This window comes from Ahaetulla prasina, chromosome 9 (assembly GCF_028640845.1).
Source record: "Ahaetulla prasina isolate Xishuangbanna chromosome 9, ASM2864084v1, whole genome shotgun sequence".
Classification (NCBI taxonomy): Eukaryota; Metazoa; Chordata; class Lepidosauria; order Squamata; family Colubridae; genus Ahaetulla; species Ahaetulla prasina.
In genome coordinates, this window is record NC_080547.1 from 6,789,771 (window position 1) to 6,800,640 (window position 10,870).

Consider the following 10,870-nt stretch of genomic DNA (forward strand, 5'->3'; position numbering starts at 1 on the left):
CGGGCCAAAGGCATCAGTGCTTCCGAAGTAAGCCTTACTGGCCCTTCCCCCTCGCTCTCGGAGTCACTTTTGGGCATGGGGCCAGGTTCTGGGGCTGGAGTCACAACAGGGTTGGAGGCTAAAGCAGCATTTGAGGAAACGAGGCAAATGTCTAGCAAACAACGCAACCAGGCCGACTGTGGCCTCCAGGCCCAACCCAAGAGGAGCAGACTGTCACGTGAAGTGAAGAGCACTTCCAACAGAGGATCATTGGTCACTGATGGGCCGGTGGACCATGTGGACTAGATCAAGGGTGTCATACTCAAGGCCTGCAGGCTGAATCTGGCCCGCGAGACGCTTAGCGTGCAGCCCTCCCAAGCTTCGTTTTCAGCCGCGATGGCCTCCTGCAGCCCTCTGGCGGCGAAAACGTTTTCACCGGGCAGAGGGCTGCAGGTGGCCATCATGGAAGAAAACAGCCACCCCGGACTCTGTTTTACTGGCAGAAGGCTTAGCAAGACAAACTAAAAGCAAAAAAACCCAAGCAAACAAACAAAAGGAGAAATGTTTTCCCCTTTTGCATTGGAGCATCCAAGAAGGGGCAGAAAAGGAGAAAGGGAAAGAGGAAAGACAAAGAAAAAGAAGGGAAGATGGGAAGAGAGCAAGGAAGGAAAAATAAGGAAAGAGGGGAAGGAAGAAGAAAGGAGAGGGAAGGAAAAAGGAGGAAAGAGGAAGGAAGAAGGAAGGAGAAGGAAGAGGGAAGGAAAAAGAAGGAAAGACAGGAAGGAAGAAGAAAGAAAAAAGAAGGAAAGGGAAAGGAAGAAGAAGAAGGAAGAGGGAAGGAAAAAGAAGGAAAGGGGAGGGAAGAAGAAAGGAACAGGAAGAGGGAAAGAAAAAGAAGGAAAGAGGGAAAGGAAGAAGGAAGAGGGAAGGAAAAAGAAGGAAAGAGGGAAGGAAGAAGAAAGGAAAAAGAAGGAAAGGAAAGGAAGAAGAAGAAGGAAGAGGAAGGAAAAAGAAGGAAAGAGGGAAGGAAGAAGAAAGGAAAAAGAAGGAAGGAAAGGAAGAAGGAGAAGGAAGAGGAAGGAAAAGAAGGAAAGGGAGGAAGAAGAAAGAACAGGAAGAGGAAAAGAAAAGAAGGAAGAGGAAGGAAGAAGGAAGAGGGAAGGAAAAAGAAGGAAGGGAGGAAGAAGAAAAGAACAGGAAGAGGAAAAGAAAAAGAAGGAAAGAGGGAAAGGAAGAAGGAAGAGGGAAGGAAAAAGAAGGAAAGAGGGGAAGGAAGAAGAAAGGAAGAAGGAAGAGGGAAGGAAAAAGAAGGAAAGAGGGGAAGGAAGAAGAAAGGAAGAAGGAAGAGGGAAGGAAAAAGAAGGAAAGAGGGGAAGGGAGAAGGAAGGAAGGAGATTATAATGAGAGGGAGGGAGAGTCTGAGGTTTGATACTCCTGGACTAGATGACTTTCCTGCCCTATTGGGATGCTTGAAGGTTGGCTGGCTGGCCGTGGTGGCTCAGGCTGTAAGATAGCCAGTTATTAAAACACAGCAGCCTGCAATTTCTGCAGGTTCAAGTCCCACCAGGCCCAAGGTTGACTAAGCCTTCCATCCTTTATAAGGTAGGTAAAATGAGGACCCAGATTGTTGGGGGGGGCAATAAGTTGACTTTGTATATAATATACAAATAGGATGAAGACTATTGCTCAACATAGTGTAAGCCGCCCTGAGTCTTTGGAGAAGGGCGGGATATAAATGCAAATAAAAAAAAAAAAATTCTGGAACCGACGGCCAGTTAGAGGCTTTTCCTGTCTTGGCTGGAGAGGGACCGTGCAACCTTGTCCATTCTGAAAGATGAAAGAATACTTTGAACTTGTACAGGCAGTCCCCGACTTACAACGGTTTGTTTCGTGACTGTTCCAAGTTACAACGGCACTGAAAAACGTGACTTGTGACCGTTTTTCATACTTAATGACCTTTGTCAACATCCCTAGGATCACGGGATCGAAATCCAGATGCTTGGCAGCTGGTTCATAGTTACAACCACGTGATCCCCTTGTGCGACCTTCTGACGAGAAGAGTCAATGCGGAAAGCCAGATTCACTTAACAACCGGGTTACTAATCTTTCAACGGCAGTGATTCACTTAACAACGAAAAGTCGTAAAACGGGGCCAAACTCACTGAACAGATGTCGGTCCTTTAACAACAGAAATTTTGGGCTCAGTTGTGGTCATAAATCGAGGACTACCTGAACGCCGTAGGGCAGGGATCTCGTAACTTTTAAGACTTGTGGACTTCATCTCCCAGAATTCCCCAGCCAGCCATACCGGAAGGGCAGGATGGAGAGAATAGATGAGGGAGGAACGTACCACTGTATAAATGGGGAGGCATGGAACCGACCGCTTTCAAATCCTTCCACAAATCCTACGCAACTGAAAAACCTTCACTTACCACTTAGTAGGCCCCCCGTGGTTTCCAAGACTTAATTTTGCTCGGTGGTTGAAATAAAAGGGATGTCACCTGCGGCATCGCTTCTTACCCGGAATTCAAAATGGTCCAGTCCATTGTGCCATGTGCTGGCATTTCCTTTCTGAGGCATAAGCAGAAGGCAGCACAGGGCTCCACCTCCTGAATCAAAAAGCCTGAAATGCTACGCGCCTTTGCTCTTCGGCCACTCCATTGAGGAGGGGATGGTGGGGGGAAAAAGCCACTGGCGTTGAAATCTCTCTGGGCTGGGATGAGTAGCAAGTCCTAATGCCAGTTGAGAATGGAAATGGAGAAGCGGTGAGATGCCAAGCCAAGAGGAGGCTGGATTGTTGAGGAGGACGACAATTGGGTTGTGTTCCCTGCCCTCAGAGTGGGCTCTAGAGACTCGGTATACGATTCACAGCAGGATCCGTGTGTTGGATCTACACATGCTCCCGGTTCAGACCGGATCGCCCGATCCGGTAGCGATGGCGGCGGGTGGTTCAGAAAACCGGTAGCAAAAATTCCTGCCTGCCCACCCCCCATGCCCAGCTGAGCCGCGCGATCATCAGAGGTTGTTGGGTTTTTTTTACTTTTAAAAGCATTTTTTCTTCAGCCGAAAAAATGCTTTTAAAAGTTAAAAAAAAAAGCCTCTGATGATCGTGCAGCTTAGCTGGGATCAGAGCCTTTTAAAAGCATTTTTTCTACAACCTCTTCGGCTGAAGAGGTTTTAAAAAATGCTTTTAAAAGGCTCCTCTGACGATCCCAGCTGAGTTGCCTGATTGTCAGAGGCTTTTCTTTTCTTTTAAAGGCAAAAAAAAAATGCTTTTAAAAGTAAAAAAAAAAAAAGTTGGCCACACCCACCCAGTCACATTAACCCCCTCCCACCAAGCCACGCCCACAGAACCGGTAGTAACAAATTTTACACTTCACCACTGGATCTATGGTAACATTGATGTCCTGCATAAGAGGGTCGATAACAACTCGCCACAGCCAACTTCATCATCTTTTAACAGCCCCATAATCCCTTGCAGCATGGACTCTGGGCAACTGAATGGAGCTAGCAGAGTGTTTTAATGGCCGGATGCCCTTCCTGTCGCCAATGCCGAGTCTTGTTCTCGTTGTGCCCAGAGAGAGAGAGAGAGAAATATCTGCCTCTACCAAGAATCGAACTCGCAGCCTCCTGACTGTGAGGCGAGAGCTCCGCCTCTAGGCCACTGCCCCACTCCTCGCCACAGCCAACTTGCCACAGCCTGCTCAACGTAGGACAACTTTGCCATGGGACAATTCAGTTTAATTATTTAAAATAATTTAAACAATATTTTAATTTCCGTCTTCGTTGGTATGGTTAGTATCTCGAAAAAAAAGCAGATGGGTTGATGCCGTGTGTGTCTCTCTGGGGCAGGTATTTGGGGTGACCCCTAAACAGTGAAAGGAAGAAATAAAGTGGGGGGGGAGAGAGAGAAGGCAGTCTTTTTCTGTTGTGACCCAGGCCCAAGTAGGTAGTAGGAAACTCAGTCCGTGAAAAAACAAACAAACTTTATTCGAACAGCTGCGAATTACTTCATTCCCAGCGTCATTCAACTCAAATTAAAACAAATTCCTCCCAACACAAATTCCTCAGTCCTATCGCAAACCTTGGTCCAATTAGGCAAACTGCCAAAGGCCTTTCTTGGCAAACGTTCAGAAGTCACAAAAATAAATGCAAGACGTAGACGAAGAAGAAGACGAAGCTACCAATGTTGTTTTCCGGCAAAGCCCAAACGCCATTGCTGGTCTTTTAAGTCTTATGGGAGGAGCCAATCATCTCCTGGCCCTACTCCTGAGTTGTCCTCTTTGCTTGAGCTGCTCTTGCCTTCTGGCAGCTCTTCTCATGCGTCCATTAAGAACAGGATCCTCTTGTTTCTCTGCCTCACTACTATCAGCCTCTGGAGGCTCTGGAGCCCGCACCTCACTCCCCAATGGCCCCGGCCCCACCTCAGCCCCATCGCTGTCCGACTCTGTCGCCAGCTCCGCAGGCTGCTGGCGGACCACAACATTTTCTGTAGAAGAAGTTGAGAGCAACCAAAATCCCAGGCTCTTAATACGATTTTGAGAATGTTGGAAATTCATATTATTCCTTCTACACACACAACACACACACATACACACACACACCACGCTCAGGTCAGAGGCACCTCTGCTCATTTTGCCTTTTGCTTCCTCTTCCAGGGCAGGGTGGAAGTCGAGATTGGGAAGGAAGGATTGAAGTTTGAAAATGGCGCCTTCACCTATTATGGCGTCTCGGCACTTACCGCTCCTTCTTCAGGTGAGTCCTTTGCTCAGTCTTGAGGTGAGCAGCCCCTCCCCCCCTCAGAGATGGGGAGTCACCCCAGGGATCGGTAAGTGGGACCCTCAAAAGGTGCATTTGGTTTATAGAATAGAATAGAATAGAATAGAATAGAATAGAATAGGATAGAATAGGATAGAATAGAATAATGGAATAGGATAGGATAGAATAGAATAGAATAGAATAATGGATAGGATAGGATAGGATAGGATAGGATAGAATAGAATAGAATAGAATAGAATAGAATAGAATAGAATAGAATAGAATAGAATAATGGATAGGATAGAATAGAATAATGGAATAGGATAGGATAGGATAGAATAATGGATAGGATAGGATAGAATAGAATAATGGAATAGGATAGGATAGATAGGATAGGATAGGATAGGATAGAATAATGGATAGGATAGGATAGGATGGAATGGAATGGAAATAAGAATAGAATAGAATAGAATAGAATAGAATAGAATAGAATAGAATAGAATAGAATAGAATAGAATAGAATAGAATAACCAGAGTTGGAAGGGACCTTGGAGGTCTTCTAGTCCAGCCCCCTGCTTAGCCAGGGAACCCTGCACCACTTCAGACAAATGGTTTTCCAACCTCTTCTTAAAAACTTCCAGAGTTGGAGCATTCCCAGCTTCTGGAGGCAAGTTGTTCCACTGATTAATTGTTCTCACTGTCAGGAAACGAGCCCTCCTCCAGGGGCCAAAGGGAGTCAAACAAAAAAGTCAAGGAGGAAACTTTTCCTTAGTTCTAAGTTGCTTCTAAACTAGAAGATACACCCAGTTCCTGCAACCGTTCTTCATATGTTTTAGCCTCCAGTCCCCTAATCCTCTTTGTTGCTCTTCTCTGCACTCTTTTCTAGAGTCTCAACATCTTTTTGACATCGTGGCAACCAAAACTGGATGCAATATTCCAAGTGTGGCCTTATCAAGGCATTATAAAGTGGTATTAACACTTCACGTGATCTTGATTCTATCCCTCTGTTTATGCAGCCCAGAACTGTGTTGGCTTTTTTGGCAGCTGCTGCAACACGGCTGGCTCATACTTCAATGGTTGTCCACTAGGACTCCAAGATCCCCTTCACAGCTACTACTGTGAGTTGGGTTGGTTTGCTGGTTGTGAACATGGCCACAGTGTTGCTTTTTTCCCTTTTCGACAGTCCATCAGTCCCCGGTGTCCACTCTACGGATGAATCGTCGTGAACAGCCGGTTGACAGCACAGAGCCCACCAATTACTCAGCGTATTGCCCTGACTACACCGTTCGAGCCCTCACCGATCTGCAGTTCATCAAGGTGAGCACCTCCAGTGATTTGCCAGGTCAAGGAAGTAGGGAGATGGGAGATGGGCCTGTTGTGGACGGCCCAGCAGAAGTCCTCAAAGCCCCTTCAGGATTTAAGTCTGTACAAGCTAGTGAGTTTAGGTAGTCCTCAGCTGAACTTACAACCTATTTGTTTCCCGTCCCCTTCCCTCCCTCCTTTCCTTTCCTTTCCTTCTTCCTTCCCTTCTTCCTTCCCCTTCCTCTTTTTCTTCTTCCTTTCCTTTCCTTTCCTTTCCTTTCCTTTCCTTTCCCTTCCTTCCCTTCTTCCTTCACCTTCCTGTTCCTTCTTCCCTTCCCTTCCTTTCCTTTCCTTTCCTTTCCCTTCCTTTCCTCCTTTCCCCTTCCCGTTCCTTCTTCCTTTTCTTTCCTATCCTTTCCCTTCCTTTCCTTCCCTTCTTCCTTCCCCTTCCCTTCCTCCTTCCCTCCTTCCATTCCTTTCCTTTTTTCCTCCCATATCTTTCATTTCATTTCATTCTTTCCTTTCCCCCTTCTTTACTCCCTTCTTTCTTTCTTTTCATTTCTCCTTCCCTTCCCTTTCCTTAAGATTTCATTCTTTTTTTGCATTTGGTTCCGGGCTCCTTCAGGGGTGAAAAGTGGCATGTCGTAAGAGCGATCGCGGTGATTATTATTCACATTATTTCATTGACCTTCTGCTCTGCGACGGCTTCTTTGCAGGTCACCCGTCTGCAGTATCTCAATGCTCTTATGGCCTCCAGGATACAGAACTCGCCCCAATCTCCCGAAGCTGTGGATCTCAAAATCATCCCCAGCAGTCAGACCAAGCTCCTGAACGACAAAAATGCGGCAACAGGTAGGAGGCCCTTTTCATGTCCCGGGCGAGCGGTTGGGACCATCCCCTGGTTCCCCCTCCCATAAAATTTGGTTCTTGGCAGCCCCTCGAGCTCACTTCAGAAGAATTTTCCCCCAAGAGCTCGCAGTCTCCTTCAGCCTAGGCCAGGGGTCTCCAACTTTGGCAACTTTAAGACTCCCAGAGTTGAAGTCCACGAGTCTTAAAGTTGCCATGGTTGGCAGCTTTGCCGGCTGAGGAATTCTGGGAGCTGAAGTCCACGAGTCTTAAAGTTGCCAAGGTTGGCAGCTTTGCCGGCTGAGGAATTCTGGGAGTTGAAGTCCACGAGTCTTAAAGTTGCCATGGTTGGCAGCTTTGCCGGGTGAGGAATTCTGGGAGTTAAAGTCCACGAGTGTTAAAGTTGCCAAGGTTGGCAGCTTTGCCGGCTGAGGAATTCTGGGAGTTGAAGTCCACGAGTGTTAAAGTTGCCAAGGTTGGCAGCTTTGCCGGCTGAGGAATTCTGGGAGCTGAAGTCCACGAATCTTAAAGTTGCCATGGTTGGAGACCCCTGCCCAAGAAGATGGTACTGAGAAAGGGGAAATAAAAAGGCCCGGTTGGCACCTTTAACCATAGAATATTGAGGGAAGGGGCTGCCCGTATCGCTTTGCAGAAGAAAGGTGACTAGAAGGGAAAAGGAGAAAAGCTGGTATCCTTTTTTTAGGCAAGATCTTTGGGGAGCTAAAGAGCTTAGGGAGAAGGCGATGGGGCAGGAGGAAAGGATAGCCCAGGCGGGGTGGGTCACATCCAAGCACTTACAGTAGTGGCCAAAATTACGGAAACCTTTTGGGAAAAGTGTTTTTTCTAAAACTAGCTAATAACACCCCTTTTTTGCGGGGGGACTAGTACCATAAAATTATATATCAGTGGAAAGACAATTGAATCAAGAATGTAATGCAATAACTTTTATGAAGGATTTGCTATTAGAATAGCAGTTACCGCAGAAAGAAGAAAAGTGAAACACATAGAAAAAACGAGATATGCAAAATTGATCCCCATGTCAGTTGATACTTCGTTGGGTAACCTTTAGCATGAATTAGGGCCTTACAACGTCTTCCCATGGAGTGAACCAAGTCTTTGAGTTCTGCAGCTGTTATAACGTGAAACCAAAAACTGAATGATGGCTTCTGTTAACTGGGTTTTATTGCTGGGCCGCTTCTGACTAACCAGTTTCTTTAGTCGGCTCCATAGATTTCCAATTGGGTGAAGGTCTGGGCTATTCCCAGGCCATTCCAGCAGTGGAATAGGATTATCTTGAAACTCCAAACAAAAAGTGGTGTTATTAGCCATCAAATCTCAAAAATACACTTTTCCCAAAAGGTTCCCACAATTTTGGCCACTACCGAAGAGACTGCCTCGTGGGAAGCTCTTGGGCCGGCAAAGGTTTTCTCCGCACGTCTCCCTTGTTCTCTTTCCGTGCATCTGCTTCCAGGAGCTAAAGGTTCTTTCTCCCTTTTCTCTTTCTGTTTCTTCTTCCTTCCAGCCTTCCCGCTAAATCTCTCTCTCTTTGGCACAATCGAAAACCGCATTTAACACAGGCCTCTCTGCCATAGCCTGGAGTCCCTTTCTGTTTTTTAAAATCGCAAGGTAAATATCTTCAGATTTCTTCTTCGTTTGTGTTCTCTCTCTCTCTCTTTCTCTCTCTCTTCCTCTTTCAATCTCTCCTCCCACCTCTCTTTCCCCCCCCCCCCCGTCTCTTTTCCTGTCTCTCTTCCTTTCTCAGTTTCTTCCTCTCCCAATCTCTTTTCCTCTCAATCTCTCTCTCCCCTCCTCTGTGTCCCCCTCTCTCTTTCCCCTCAGTCTCTTTTCCTCCTCTCTCTCTCTCCCTCTCTCTCTCTCTTTCTCTCTCTCTTCCTCTCTCAATCTTTCTCTCCCCTCTCTTCTCCCCCTCTCGGTCTCTTTTCCTCTCTCTCTCCTCTCTCAATCTCTTTCTTCTCAATCTCTCTCTCCCCCTCTCTCTGTCTCTTTTCCTCTCTCTTCCTCTCTCAATCTCTTTTCTCTCAATCTCTCTCTCTCCTCCTCTCTCTTCCCCTCTCTCTCTCTCTTCCCCTCTCCTCTGTCTCTCTCTCTCTCTCTCTCTTCCTCTCTGTCTCTTTTCTCTCTTTTCCTTTCAATCTCTTTCCCCTCTCTTCCTCCTCTCTTCCCCTCAGTCTCTTTTCCTCCCTCCTCTCTCTCTCTTTTCCTCTCTCTCTTTCTCTCTCAATCTTTCTCTCTCCCATCCTCTCTCTTCCCCCCATCTCTTTTCCTCTCTCAATCTTTTTCTTTCAATCTCTCTCTTTCCCCCTCCCTCTCTCTCAACCTCCCTCCCACCCTCTCTCTCCCTCTCTCTTTTCCTCTCTCCCTCTCTTCCACTCAATCTCCCTCTGCCCCTCCCCCCCTCTCATCTTGCTGGTCTCCCTTTGGGGTCTCTGGGGGCCAACCCTGTGCCAACTCCTCAAAGTTTCTAACCCTCAGAGAGGATTTCAAACATTCTGGCTGGGATGGGAGTCCAACATGACGTTTCCAGGGCTGTTGCTGCTACTCCTGGGTGACTCAGCCACTTCAACCTTGAGGCCCCCCGAGCCTCATGGTAACCAGATTGCTGGAGAATTCTGGGAGTTTGAAATCCGCACGTCTTCAAGCTGCCAAGGTCAAAAATAAAATGAAATAAAAATACCGCTCTAGACCTTGCGGGGATTAGCACGAGTTGGAAAAACGTGCAAAGAATGGCGTTTCCTGGTGTGGTTGGGACCAACAGAGTTCCCTGCCCACGAGCAATCCCTAAGCCTGTAAGCATGCAAGCTTTGCAGAATAGATCAAATTTCTGTTAATGTAAGGAAGGGACCGTTCTTATTTGTCTATCAATTCCGGAGTCCCATAACACATCTGTCAAGTTGGCCAGCTGTATTCATTTCCCCTTGCAGGTGGAAGGCTGATGTTTTTGTTTTTTTAAAAAAAATGTCTTCTGTTTTAAGAAACTGGATCCAGCTGAGATTCCAGGGTTTTCAGGAATCGTTTTGCAGTTTGCAACGCCTGCCTTTCCCTGGAGAGAAAGTTTCCCCTCTTTTAGATTGTTATCCTGTTTTCCTGGCCTCCTGCCGCTGCCGCCAGCGTTGTTGTGCCCATTACATTTTCATAGCTGCTCCTTGTCTCCGCGTTCCAGGGAAAAGCCGAAGCAAGTTCAATCTCCAGGAAGAGATGAGCCAGAGCACGGGGGTTTGACTTCAAATCACGCGGCGTTAGGACTGCAGGGCGGGGCAAGCCCAGGAGAACACTCCCTCTTTTAAAAACTTTCAGCACTTCTCCTGGCTACCGCCCTGTTTTCAGACGGACTTCTGCGTTGGGCACCTGCGTTTCCAAAAGACAGGAGGAGCCCGGCCTTCTCGGGGGGGAGAGAGAGGGGGGCCCTGGCTGGACTCAACGCCAGCGGCTTCCGGCGCCCCGGCTGGGCTACTATGCCTTAAGACATTTGTAAGCGGTGCTTGACTGCGGAGGGTTGGTGGACCTGGGCGAAATGTGTTCGTGGCGGAGAGCGGCGGCCAGCAAATACAGACTCGACTCTTTTGACATTTTGTGGTGCCAACGGGGAGGCGGCTGCCAGGCCCTTCCTGCTTATTGCCTTCTCAACCCGGCCTCTCTCTCGTGTTTCCACTTCCCCGCTGTGCTGATCTCTCGAGGGCCCCAGATATTCGCACCTCCCTGGAAAGCACTTGCCGGACTCTGCCAGATTTTGCGGCAACAGCCTCAGCGGCTAATTTGTGCCACCTGTCCTTGCCCGCTTGGCTAAAGCCCTCCCCCCCGATCTCGGCTCTGGGACCGACTCCACGGGCCTGCCATCTTGCTGATCTGGGTTGCAAGCCATGACTCTTGTGAGTCCCCCCCCAAGCTCACCCGAGTGCCTGTACCAGGCCCAGCTCCCCCCCACCCCCACCCCGGTCCCGTCCCTTTGCCTACCCCTGCCCAAACA

General features: G+C 47.9%; 1 protein-coding gene across 1 annotated transcript in view; it reads left to right on the forward strand.

Moving 5' to 3' along the window:
- CNNM3 (cyclin and CBS domain divalent metal cation transport mediator 3) overlaps positions 1-10,470 on the forward strand; it is a 50,905-nt gene extending 40,435 nt beyond the window's left edge. The window contains exons 5-8 of the mRNA XM_058194062.1: positions 4,638-4,734; positions 5,921-6,054; positions 6,756-6,891; positions 10,067-10,470. Of these exons, the coding sequence (XP_058050045.1) occupies positions 4,638-4,734; positions 5,921-6,054; positions 6,756-6,891; positions 10,067-10,125 (426 nt within the window). The 3' untranslated portion in view covers positions 10,126-10,470. The remainder of the gene's footprint in view (positions 1-4,637; positions 4,735-5,920; positions 6,055-6,755; positions 6,892-10,066) is intronic.
- The last annotated feature ends 400 nt before the right edge of the window (positions 10,471-10,870 follow it).